Source organism: Macrosteles quadrilineatus, unplaced genomic scaffold (assembly GCF_028750875.1).
Source record: "Macrosteles quadrilineatus isolate MER2022 unplaced genomic scaffold, UCM_ALF_1.0 Scaffold_5__1_contigs__length_97177068, whole genome shotgun sequence".
Lineage (NCBI taxonomy): Eukaryota > Metazoa > Arthropoda > Insecta > Hemiptera > Cicadellidae > Macrosteles > Macrosteles quadrilineatus.
The window spans coordinates 68,808,917-68,823,136 of record NW_026542598.1 but is presented as its reverse complement, the minus strand read 5'-3'; the positions used below and the strand labels follow the sequence as shown (position 1 = coordinate 68,823,136).

Sequence of the window (14,220 nt, the reverse complement as noted above, 5' to 3'; positions counted from 1 at the left end):
ATTTAAGACAAAAAATATTAGGTATTGAGATCAAGATATCTACTGGCAGCAATTAGTGAATATTATTGTGTAAAGAAATATTTTCATAACCTGGTATCAGTAGTACATGAAAGTTCTAGAAACCTAAGTAAGTATAAACAGGTTTCGTATCATGCAGCGAAATCGTTGATCACAATACATATTATTTGATTCAAAATTGGAATGTTTTAGCAGGAAAAATAGGCTGGGGTGACGAAAACGAGCTGTTGCATTACTAAAATTTACATAAATGTACTTCTCGTGACAAAGATGTTGGACAATTTCTTCACAGTCGATTAATAACTTACGGTATTGATTAAATATAGTTTTTAATCATTCCAGTGATCCGGTAATCATTTACTGGACATTACATTTATTATTTTTATCGATTAGGATGCACTTAGATTATTGACCTCAAAGAATGAGTGTAGGGGCGTAAGATGCCTTGTGCATAGCATATTTGCTCACTAAGGTTGGCTGTTTCTTAAGGCACATTAAATGATAGCCCAATTCTTAAGTCCACAGTTTTAAACCGTCGAAAAGCCATTTAATTTTCTTAAACTGCTACTTCTAATAACCAGATGCAAAATATATATTCCCAGATAAAAAAGTGTGTAAGCCAACTAAATATTTAGAAAATCTATGTGTCTTCCCATGAATTCATTGATTACATCTTAGAGCATAATCAAAACCAAATCTCTCTCCCTAACCGCCCCAGATCTGATCTATTTATTAACCAAGTTGTGGCGGGACCAGATGGCATATCGTGCGACAATTATCAGCCTGCGGGCGGAACGGACCACTAACGTGTGTGTGTGTGTGCGCGGTGCGCGTGCGTGTGAGGGGGGCCGCCACCCCGTCGTCCTCGCCAGTAGCTAGCCCGCCGCCACGACGTCTAGGTTGTAATGGTGTTGTTTTCCGTGGTCCCGGTCCACCCTGCCCTAGGATCGTGAGGATGCTGAGTGCATTTTTCAGCATGAAGACTTGTGGATTACCCGCGGCAACGGTCCTGGGCGTTGTAGCTCTCCTTGTAAAAGGTCAGAGGTGTTTTTATTCCCTGATTGTGCGTAGCATCGTGTTAATAGGTATAAAAGGTTTAAAACAATTTTTTTTCCTAATGCAAGAGAAATAAATATAGTTAGTATGATTGTGTCCGGTAAATAGGGCCTAAGGTTAATAATTTTTAAAGTAATTTATGTATGAATTTAACTTAATTGATATCAAGAAGATTTAAATTAATATAATAAATAGGTTCCAAAATGATGACAATTTAATTATTACTCACTGTGAGAAGAATTTGCTTAAGGTGTTAAGGGATATACATTAGTTAGCATAATGTTGTTCATTTCAATTTAATTATTTGTGTTGACATTGATAAAATCCATATCATCATTCCAACCTGTGATTGTACTTTGGAAAATGTATTCTTTTGATTTAAATCAAAGGAAATAGACTTAGGAATATGTTTAAGCTAGACAATATCTTGAGTACATAAGAATGTCCCATAGTTATGGTGATAGCTGAAATGGTGTTGTAAACCAGCTGATTTCCCATAAAATCGACTACGATAAAGAGAATGTTTTCAATACAATTAATTTGTATTTTTATATGGAGATAGTGTTACAGGGGCGTAAGGCATTAAATAGGTCTTTTAACCATACATTTAACAGTCCGCATAGTAATTGTGGCGGATAATATTTATTGCCAGTAAAATTTGTTATTATTAAAACTATATTAGGTATAGTTTTAAATTTTAACGATAAATGTAATTTATTCATTATTTTTTTCAATTTTACTGCTATGCAAAACTACATGGTTGAACTCTGACCTTCATTATAGCTGAACGTAGTAAACATTTTAGTGTAACCCATTTATCGCCAATTGATGACAAACATACAGATGCTACTAGTGGCTCTTAAATATTGCCCAATGAGTCAAGTTTACTGATTAATTCTATTGCATTGTTATACTAGTATAATCCGAAAAAAAACATGTTTAACGGTGGTTTAGAACAAATTAAAATTCCTTATATATTAATGTATTATATAGTTTAACTATTTATTAATAGAAAAGTAGGAAGTTTATGGTATGGTATCCACGAAAAAAATTTCATATATCTTTCACAACAGACATAAACACGAAAGTTGAAATCACCAGATACTTGTTATACTGGACTGTACGATGAAAATAGATTGATCTAAATAGCATTTTGAGCCACAGTCAAGTTTATGATATAAAGGCACATTTATTAATAACCGTATGACGTGGTTTTTAAATTCACATACATATTCACTTTTGAAATCGTTATTCCAAAGTCTTTTCTACAACCCCCTTGGTAAAAACATATAATCGAACATGTTTATAGCACATTGTTTTAGTTGCATAGTTTTTTTCACTGATCTCTACCTATAAGAGTGAGGATTAAAAATTCACTTTCCCTAAATGATGAACTATATTTCCCGAAATAGTGCATTATTGCGAAAGCAGTCCAAGCTTCAACAAGAAATAATTTGCATGTAATACCAAGCTCCCAAAACGACTTATCTTTTTTATGTTGCTATTGTAAAACGGTAACTTATTAGCAAAGCATTTAATAATTTCATCTATTCCTAATTCCTATCATGTCAGTGTGCGGGGAGCGAGCTGGTGTAGTGGGTATTGTCAGTGCATATGGTCCCGGGTTCAAATCCCGCCAAATCACCAATGGACTTTATCTAAGTGAAAATGCCACAACCCCTAGGTCTAGCCTGAAGTAATGTGAAAACAATCCCTGGCTCATGCCTAGCGTCCTAGGACAAAAAAAAATTATGTCAGTGTGCAATGTATGATTGATAGCAATCAATAAGTCAAGCTCTATATTAACTGGTGTATAATTTTGTTTTTAATCACAGATTGAAAAGCAGATACTTAAACAAATTATTACATGAATAAAATATTTATTTTCAGATATCGGACTAACAGATCAATTATAAATCAAAGCTATACCTATGTTTGTCATTAGTTTTTAAAACGTACTTTAATCGCAGTACGCGTAGGTTTAATAAGTAGGCATGGGTTGTAGGTTTAATTATAGGTTAGTAGGCTGTTAGGTTATCCAAATATCATTCCTAGTCACAGCAACATGGTGGTCTTAATATCTCAAACGCTTACCAAAGAATGGGTTTTAAGTATTCTGGAATGAGTTTAATAAAACAAACACAAGGCCTACTATTAAACGTCATTGCACTACAACTAGTAAACTAAAAAAATAGCTTTGCTACTCTACCTACAGACAATCAGCACAATTTTCTTGAATAATACTTAATAATACGTCCTTGGAACGAAATTAAATATTTCGTTATTGTTCCGGGGAACAGTAAGTTTCGTGTTATTAATTTTTCCTATTTGTTACTCTATTTCCTGTGAAGTTGAACATTGATGACACACAATTGAAATTTTGTTATTCACTATCATCACCGAACTGTGAGTAAATAATTGGTAAAATACAAATAGCCTAACCACAAATAACGAATTAGACTTTGTACCTAAACATTTATTGACACTGTTGGTAGTAATTCTCTTGGAGTTGATGGGCTCGTAAGTGAAACAAACTTGGTTCTCGTGTTCTCGATCTTCTGAGACTCGAATGGAAGTGAACAAATTAGAACACTGTAAACGAGAATTGGATACATCGAATACATTTAAAAACAATTATATATCTTTTTGCTACAAGCTTACCTAAGTTTACAAGTAAACAAAATGAGCAGTTGTTGATTTTTACTGAGAAGAGAAAAGAGCTACTTACAGCTACACACGCATGTAACAGAAACAAAAGTTTTGCTGCAGTTTGACAAAAAATATCATTACCAATGTGGTTTTACTTTTTGTTATTTGAAGCTATATCTATTATTTCCTATTATATTGTTTTATTTTTTTATTTTCTCACGTATCAGTATTACACATCCTTTTTTAGAAATTTTTTTACATATTACACACGTTTTAAGTGATTTTAATATACTCGTGGCCTGCTTAACCTTGAACTAGAGTGTCCACATGTTACATGTGTGCAACACATAGTAGACAGCAAAGTAAGGGGTGAGTCGCTACAGTACATGAAGAAACCCTACTGAATTTTGAGGCATCACGGATCAGATACGCAATTTCTAGAAATCGTTGCTTTTAACATTGTTTTTACGACTGATGAGTCAACTACTAACCTTTTTGATAATGCTAAACATAAGTTTAAAACCAAATTTGTCTTAAAATAATGGGAAATACAAATCACAAAGCTGCAGTTTCCAATTTGAATGTGAAACTTGTAAAAACTAAGTGGACTCTGGCTGAAAAAAGTTAGGTGACGTATGATAAATCTCATTGTCTTAAGAGAAACAAATATTTTCCCCCTACAGTCACCCGACAAAGTGGGCTTCCTACCGATCATAGTACAGACAGATGGTAATTGCTACGTTTACTTTGCCGCACAGTTTTACTTTTTCACACACCAGTATTCCAACCAAACAACACAAAATAGCGTGCTTTTATTAGGCACGTAATACGTGTCCGCTTGAAAATAAGTAGGCAACACTAAAAGATATTACGACTACGATCAGCTGATGCAGCGTGTCCCATTTGGTTTTTTTTAACCTAAGTGGTGTAGAGTATTAAAAGATTAATTATTTATATGCTTTATAGTAACTCTAGAAAAAAATGTAACGTGTATCGCGAATGTAAACTTCCTTTGCTGCACTCGATAAACTTTCCACACTCGCCTACGACTCGTGAGTTAACATTTATCTCGTGTGCATTCACCCACTAGTTACACAAATAACTATTTAAATGAGAATCATGTAGAAATGGAACGATAGTAATAGCCTATGAGGTAAAATTATGCTAATAAGTTAACTTTATAATTAACTAGCTGTTTTACACATAATGGAAAACTCTCTTCCTGAAATGTATTTTTCCAAATGAATTACGACCAATTACCATATGAAATAATCTGTTAAAATCTGTAATGTTGATTATTATACCCGAGTTCAAATTATTATGCTGTATACATATAATTTAGTAGTTTAATTTTAGTTTTTCTAAAAGCAATGTAGTTGAAATTTATAAATCCAATCTATAGAAAATATTTTAAGTAACAACAAAATATGGAGGTGATATAAAAAGTTAGTACTCTTTTCAATAAGGGGTTTATGTAAAGCCAAAAGTTTGGTCGTTATTTGGGTAACTTCGATTATTAAAACTTACGTTTTAACACGTCAAGACAATAGCTTTTGGTTGGAATAAAATATCTGAACGATTGGAGGTTCTGCTAATTTGACGGAGAAACAAAGTGAAAAGTTGACTTACGGAAACTTTGAATTGAAGTTTGTGTCTCTTTTAACATAATTTTAGGTAAAGGTATAAAAGAGATGAATAACAAAGAAATAGGAATAGTTATTAAAAATATCAAATTATAAAACCTAAAAACTATAAAATTGGCACAACATATTAACATAACATTTTAGCGATGAAATTATGTGGAAATGTGGTGTTCTATTTAGGTAAAACTCCTTTTAAAATCTAGTTATATATATGTTGTGTATGATGTTGTGGAATTCACACAATAGGTTTTATTTCAGCATGGCTTAGTTAAAGGATATTCCATTTGAACAAACTAATTTATTTGGACCTAAAAATAAAACCTCTAAAACATTTCGACTATGGTTTGCTGATCATTTTAATGTTTGAAATTGTACGATCATATGAGTGCAATGTAGATAACATTTTTCACAGGTTGAAAATTGTTTAAATTTTCTACTTTTCTAATACAAAAAACTCTAAATCTTTACTGCATTTTTCTGTCAGAATAATTTGCTAATGGTCGTAGCTTAAACAATGAAGTTTGGTCACAATTAGAACCTATAGACAATTAATTGTAGTATTGGCCCGGGTCTTATTTGCCAAAAGATTATATCCGACAGAACACGACACTGTAGGCCTTTTATTTCTTTATTGATAACTTTAAAATCTTTCGCTTTATTAGTTATTCAACAGAAGTCCCATCATTGACTGTGGTTGAAGAAACTGTGTCTGCTATGTCAAGCGTAGGTATATTTGATAAATATTTAACAATACCACAAATACAACGTATAATAATAGTATGTCCTGGTAAGAAAACTTAATCCATATTTAATGCTCAAAAGCCTAATACAATCGGTATGTTTGAACTTTCATAATTATATTTTAGGTCAAAATCGCAAAAATTAGGTTTTTAAGCAGTAATCTTTTCCAAGGGATTTAACCTTATCCGTGGATATACACAATGAGAAATTAACGTAATTACTCTAATTAATTACCAATTAATTGTAATAGCATTACTTATATTATAATAGTGAATATTTGTGTGTAATAAACAAAACCCAGTCCAGATGCCAGGATCATTTTGGGATGGTAATGAATGATGCTTACTAACTACAGGTTGAAATAACCAGACCAAGAATTGGACCGTTCCCTTTAAAACATGCCAATAAATTTTACTTGCGTAGTACGAAAAAGTATTGTTCTGCTTATCTTTCTATGACACGATGGATATAAAAAAACAAATAGATATGTGACATGTATGTAGAGTACTACTAATTATAAACACTACTTGTCAAGAAAATTCGTAAAACAATACAAATAAAAAATTTAAAATAATTTTTTAATGAATCATTAGCAAAGTACTCCTAAAAACCGTACAGTTACGTTTTAGCAGAAAAGTATTTAAATAATGTATTACAAAAATTAATAAACCAAAATACAAAATGGATGTTGCCTTTTCAACAATTGTGGTCCGCAAAGTGGAAATTATTTCAAATTCTGTTTGATGTAATTTCATATTGGATTTATTCAGTTCAAATGCTGTCCGTTGTTTCACAAAAGCTTTTTCAGAGTAACTCTGTGGTCTCGCTGATCGTTGTGGTGAGGGGGGGGGGGTTGTTGATGGTGGGGGGTTGTTGATGGGGGAGGGAGGTTTACAGCCTCATCTCTTCTGATAGTTACCTCTCTCGCATTTATTTCTCTTGGATATTTCCGGTTACTTTTACCTGAGGTGAGATGTTTCTGCTTCAGTTATTTTAATGATGTTATAAGTTTGCTTACAAACCAAGTTATTTCCGTATTCCGGACCTATTTATACCAGCTTGAGTTGGGTGGTATTAGTAGATAATAACACATTTATGAGTATCTGACTATATTACAACTTATTTAGTATAATAATAGCTAACTAGTTCTCCAACGTATTACTCAAGAAACTTATTTTTTCCAAATTATGTCTTGGGCCATTGAGTATACACATTTCTCGGACATATCCTCGTAGTGGTAAGTTTCTAAAGCTCCCCTATCTCATTTCCGAACTTAAAACTCTCTAGGTAATTAGTTAAGTGCAAATTTGAAAATCAGGATTTATTGGTTACACCAGTATAATTCAAAAATAGGTTTGACAATAGTACACATTTTTAATCACTTCCCAAATCCAGGTTTCAAATGTATTTTTTATTTTATCAATTAATATTTCTATTAAAACATCGAGACAAAGTTTTAGGGAAAATGAAGTTTTTCTCTTAGCGATGCCCTCTTAACATTTTGGATTTATTTTAAAGCGTTACGCTTATAGTCTATGTCATTTAAACCATTGTCACACTAAAAAGTAGCAAAATGTTTTTACTACTAATAAACTAATAGTTATCATAAAATACAATTCACATTATAACTTAAAAACACAGCTAAATCTAATATTTGTCTGTTTTGGTATATTTATTTTAGTGGGCTAAAAAAGAAAAACAATTAACAAATAAACTCACTTGCAGTGAGTTCAATATAGCATTAGGCTTGATTAGTTCTAGGAGTTGCTGCTATAAAAAAAACACAACGCTGAGATTTTTGATCTACTATTAAAATTTTGAAAATTTAAATAGTAGTATAATAACCCAGAGGGTTTCACAATTACTTCCAATTATTGGATCTAGTTGGTTCGGAACCTTGTCAGCGTAATATTTTATTCATGAATCTACATAAAATGTATTACCATTTGAAGAACGTAAAACAGCCGTAGTAGCTGTATATATATTTATTTTCTAATTTATTGGAGACTATGAAATAGCTACTTCCTCATACATGAATTGAAATATATGGTTTTGTATGTGTTATTTTGACAACCCTTAAAAGATATGGTTTGACGATAACGCTTCTTCCAACAAAAGAAAACGATAAACTGTTTCTGCAAGACTGGAAACTTATTTCGTTCACTCATCCCAGCGCTTTGTTTTCATGTGGGAAAGTTTGCATTGGCAAATTGAATTTCTTGTTTACATGTCGCTAGCAAATCTGCACTTGAATGTCACGGAAAATAATATAATTAAATCAAAATGAAACCTATATTATCCAATTAATCTTATGATAGGCCTATGATTGGCCTATGTAACGGGAATAAAAACACCTAAAAACACCCTACAGGTTTATGTATATATTTTTGGAATACTAGATAATCAAAACATTCTTCATAAAACCATAATAGGCCCTACCGATAAAATAGATACGTCTTTCAACAAAATTAACGTTACACATTTTTATTTTATCTAGGCCAATATTTTGTTTGATTCACTATGACATTTTCAACAAGTAAAATTGCTAATCAACGCTATTTAACTAATTATATACTTTTATTTGAATGTTCCAATATGGAGGAAAGTCTTCTGTCCTTGATGGCGTTTTTTTTAGTAACTAAAACAACGGCTGAAGCTGGGGTTCGAACCAATGAATTTGACACTATAAAAAGGCTATAGACCAACTGGCAAGGTTTTCCCCGGCACTTTAGGATATTTCTCTCACTCAAATTACCATAATTAAACCGACATTTAAATAATCAAATTTGCTATCTAGGATTTGAGTTTGAAGGGTAAAATAAATAGAGGTAATTTGAATTACCATTGAATAGATTTCCACCCAACTACTATACTGTTTAATTGGATATTCGCAACATTTATACAACTATCAAAAACACTTTTGTTTTAATCAGAATTGCATTACTAAATGCAAATATTTTTATTTTAGTGGCTGAAACGTTTTTAATTATGAAAAGCAACATTAATAGCTTGTTCAAACTTTCATAACTATTATTTAATTAAGTTTAGCCTGAATAAACGAGTAAGGCAAATGACAATTACATTATGTCCGCTTCATATAATTGTTTAAATGAAATATCGTTTGGTTTAACTATTTCTAAATACAGATTTTTATAATATTGCTGGAAACTGTTTATGATCTTGCATATTCATTTGTACTAAACAACTTATGGGTGATTATATGTATGTAGTTGATTCTAATGCTTGATTCTTTTTTATAAAAGGTGCATTTTAGTGTTTTTGTTAGTTGATATAGTTTTTGTTTGTCGAATGATATTAATAAAATTAATTGAAACTCTTTTTGTTTATATTATTTTATACTCTATTGTTATGTTTTTTTTTTTTATTAATATACAAATGTGTTTCTTACTCGAACGTATGTTTAAATTTTAATCAGTCCTTAGTTAATTGCAGGGTGGCATTGTCATTATCGAAACGTTATGTGTATCTTTTGTAGTACTCGTTTATTACTTAAAACAATTCAACTAAAATCTGTTAACGCTAGAATGTTTTGTCATAATTGATTAGACACATTATAAATTACTTCTTTCTTATATTTATAACACACATTATATTACTCCTAGGCATAATTTTTTTTTTTTTTTTTTACTTTAAAAGAAAACAACTATTATTCCGTTACACATTTAACGAATAGAGCAAATTCTACATTGTGTTGGTGAATCATGTTTGAGGCAGTAGTAATTGTGTGAACTGGAAGAGTTAACTTGAGGATGCAGCTGTTTCATCAGGCTCGTTGTGCCAATGAATTCAAGGCGGAGACAGCTGTTGTGATAAAAATTAAGAAACAGCCAAAACATTCAATTGGTCTGGAATTTTCTGAATTGGTCTTTGTTTTCTACACATTGCTAAGCTGTGCTGTTGTTGGTTTTTTATCTAGGCCTAGGCCTACATAAAAAGCTGTAAAAATGTGCTTCATAATTTTGTATGTGTTAACGATAAACAGTAGATGGAGCCAGTTGCTTTATTGTCTGTGGGTGATGCATACGATGAAAACGTATGCTGCTTGCATCAGGAAAACTAGAGTAACAACCGATCAACTAAAATATTTTTCCAATACTTATGTTTTCGTACTATTCAGTTTTTCATTTTTTTAAACCAAATATTTGTTACAATAGCTGTTAACTACAACAGAATTAGAGAACCATACTGCGATATAAGTCTTCAGCATTCTCATTTAGTTTTAAAGCTTGCAAAACCTACTAGCTTATTACAATCTTGTGATGCAGGTATTTTTTTGGAATTGAATTTTTAACTCCGCCAAAATACAGTACACTCAATTGACCTAAAAACGGTTTGGATACACAGTTGCAATCCGTATTGGTAAATGTTCACTGGAAATTAACATTTTTGGCCTTGAAGTATGAGTTATGAGATGAAATTCACCTTTGGCTCATATTCTAAGAACAACCTGTCGGATAAAAAATGATGTTGTGTTAGCCTTAGTTTTAAGTTTTTTTTTTATAATTGTATAACACAAAGAGAAGGATTTTTTTATAAAACTGTTGGTATTATTTATTTATTTTGTTAAAGGTGATATGTTTTATGAATAAACACAAACACGACTTTTTGCGTAAAACATCATGTAAACAACACTGAATAACAGTTTTTTGGGTCGTTGCTACACGCTTTTCGCTTTAAAATTTAACTGAGATCAGCAATGTTTTGTTATCTATTTAACTTGTTTATACAAGAAGTGGAATTAATTATGATGCCAAACGCTTCTACACAAATAATTTTGTTATTTATCTTTGTGTTACGTTATTCAGACAATGTTACATTAATTTGTTGCCTTAACAAAAAAAACTGTTTAGTTTTGAGTTATGGCTTATACCGTATGATGAATATTTTAAGTCACATGATAACTTGATAAAATAATATTAAAAAAATAATAAATAAAAACACGATTAGCAATTGAAAATAACGCAAAAGAATTAAGTACCAACAGTAACGTATAAAACCCAGTTATCACAAATACAGTAAATAAATACAACAATGTGTTATCATGTATTATTGTTTCTTTTTTAATTGGCAATCGGTAATTGTTAAGGTAATACATTATCATGATTTTAATGGTTATTATATTAGATTTTAAGTCTGTGACTATAATTAATTTAAGAAATTTATAAAATAGGACTTATTTAAAACATAATAAACATACGAAAATAGGATCGTAAACAAACAGTTTCTTAATAGCCATAAACAAAATACATACAAAACTATAAACACATAAATAATGTATCATCCGTTTTACAGTTATCAATTATTACAACAATCATATACATTTTTAAAAGTATGCATTTTAATTAATCTCTTGAACCTTCCACTGTAATACATTTAAATTTAACATTTTAATACTAATAGATGGCACAAAAAAACGTACCACAATAGGATTTGAAACAAACATTAACACAGTAATCAAAAAGACATTGGCCGGTGCGTTTCAATTTAGTTTAATTGGGAGGGCCGAAACAAGCGTATTTGTTCTGTGAAAGCGGAAGTTACGGGTCTGATTTGTTGTACTGTTGTCAACCGGGGTTTACACTACGTCGCCCACGGACAATACTGCCGCTGATTAATGTCCTGTGATACAATGTATTGTTGGACATTTTCATTTGGAAACTTTTTTTATCATAAATATAAGTATATTTGTCATAAATATGAGTATTTTTGGTAAATACGAATATGATTAGCAAAGTTGGGCTGCATTATGCTTAGTGAAATGTTTCTTGGGTTTTCATATTTCTTTATTTCCTTCTTTTGAGTTACATACACATTACTTAAGCCTGCACCTAGAGGGTAGTTGCGTTATCATGGCTAAGGCCAAAGAGATTGGCAAGATTTGAACCCGAGACTTAGAGGACCGAATCACCGTGCAATTTTTTGCTCTGTATTACTAAACCAGGTCGTATTTACATTTATAATGCATTATCCAATCTGGTTTGGGAATGTAATTTTCTGTGGTAATCTTTGACTGACAATACCACAACTGATATCATGTGGTTCTTTATTTCATTTTTTTCCATTTAGAAACTACAAGTGGAAATATTCTAAGTAGATATAAATCAAGGCTCTTCTGTTGGTCATTGTTGTACATTATTTATTTAGATGTACTGTTTTTCTTATTTTTTATTCATAAAATTAAATATTCTAATGATGACTAAAAGGCACCTCATCAAATAGACCTGGACTTATAAAGTCGTAGTTTACAGATATATTAATAAACCGATACATCTAAAGAGTCTTTATATAAAAATACTGTAACTAAAAATAACCCCAACAGTTTTTTTTTAGAATATCAGCTTGGATTACACGAAAGCTTAAACCTGTTATATTAAAAACCTTCACCTGTTATTCTTGAGAAGTTGTCTAAAAAAAAACTTCATGCCAAAGAATGATTGTCATTATTTCTCAAGTAACATTAGGTCATGATTTTTACAATTGATTTCATTTCCATGGTTTGTTTTACAATAATGGATTTAATCTTATTATTTTATCATTTGGTATAGTAAAAAGTTGTGATGACGAATTGATTTAACCCAAATATATATAGTGTACAAGAGAGAAGTTACTAAATTTGAATGCTGGACATTTCATTCTTTTACTGTAGCAAAAAACATAATTGATTGTCTTATGTTTCGGGTATATGTCTTAGCTCCATGTGGATGGAGAAACAAATAATAAATAAATAAAATTAGGGAATTAAAAAAATATATGCCACCATGCACTGCGTGGTAAATTAATAAATAACCCATGACTTCCAAACAACCATTCATATTAACCCATATACATATTGAACGAGATAGAACGGACCACTGTGAGCGTATAACTTGTTGTATATATATGGTTGGGTCGACGAGAATGTGTTGCAATTGATGATCACTGGCTCATGTATATTTCCCTTGGTTATAAAGCTTTGTGTTCTACTTTTGCATGTGTGTCACACAGGACTTGTGGAATATTGACCGGTTAAAATTATTGATACTAATTATAGATAGAGTACTTTATAGGATCATTTATTTTTAATACAGTTCAATATTCAATTATCATTCTACTAAACATAGTTAATATTGTTATAACATATGCAGAGCGGCGTACGTTTATTTCGACATTAAAATCTTTCACAACTTGACTTATAAGGTAACATTTTCCAAATGATCATTGTTTGGCACTCTTAGCTTATTGGTTGTTATTTAATGTTATAGTATTGCATTTAACTAACTTGCCTCCTCGGAAAATACCATCTTGTGAACTATTAAACATGCGTACCAGTATGTTCTTTTCGTCTATTCACTATTGACAGTTAGATTATATTTACCTTCCTGAGATCCATTGTAAAGATAAATTAAAAAAAGGACAAGTAAAATAATCTCTAATTATGTTTGAGGGACGACTCTTTCAATCTCCATCTAGCTCAAATTAAATAACATTTTTACCGAGCAACACGACTACCGGTAACTAAACAAACTGTTTTACTTTCTTAGGTATAATAAACTTCTAAAGAGCATACACCACATATTACTATTTGTTTGCCTCCAACCACTACTGCGGTTACTAATGCCTTTAAAAGTACCTACATGTCTATAAAGACTAGAAATGAGTAAGGGCCAATTTCGTTTTTTCAAGCTCATTTTCATTTTCTTTGTGGCCGCTGAAACTTTTAATAGATACTTAAGAAAATGTATGGCTTTAAACCGTAAATAAATCCTATATTTATTACAGATGCAATTGAGTTCACAATAACAATGTGTAGAGCGATTTCTTGTGATTCAAATCGCTTCCAAGGTCAAACATAGAAAAATAAAACAACTTTTTATTTGTAATTAAAAAGTCAAAACAATCTTCCGAATTGTACCTTTGATCATTCGGATTGAGTGGCATGCTATTCCGTGGTGATAAATAAAAAGAAATGAGGTTTTGCGGTATACAGTGAGCCAAAAGAGTAGCTTTCTAGACAGCTTTTGTTTCTTGTAATTAAAAATGTGGATGTTTTCCTTTATGGATGTTACATTCAGAAATACGTTTTCTAAACCTTTGCTCTAGTTGCTTATAAGAT

The 14,220-nt window shown here is 31.2% G+C and overlaps 1 protein-coding gene across 1 annotated transcript in view; it reads left to right on the top strand.

Annotated features, from left to right (window-relative positions):
- Positions 1 to 878: 878 nt before the first annotated feature.
- Positions 879 to 14,220, top strand: part of LOC128994553 (uncharacterized) — a 31,193-nt gene continuing 17,851 nt past the window's right edge. The window contains exon 1 of the mRNA XM_054419176.1: positions 879 to 1,055. Within this exon, the coding sequence (XP_054275151.1) occupies positions 974 to 1,055 (82 nt within the window). The 5' untranslated portion in view covers positions 879 to 973. The remainder of the gene's footprint in view (positions 1,056 to 14,220) is intronic.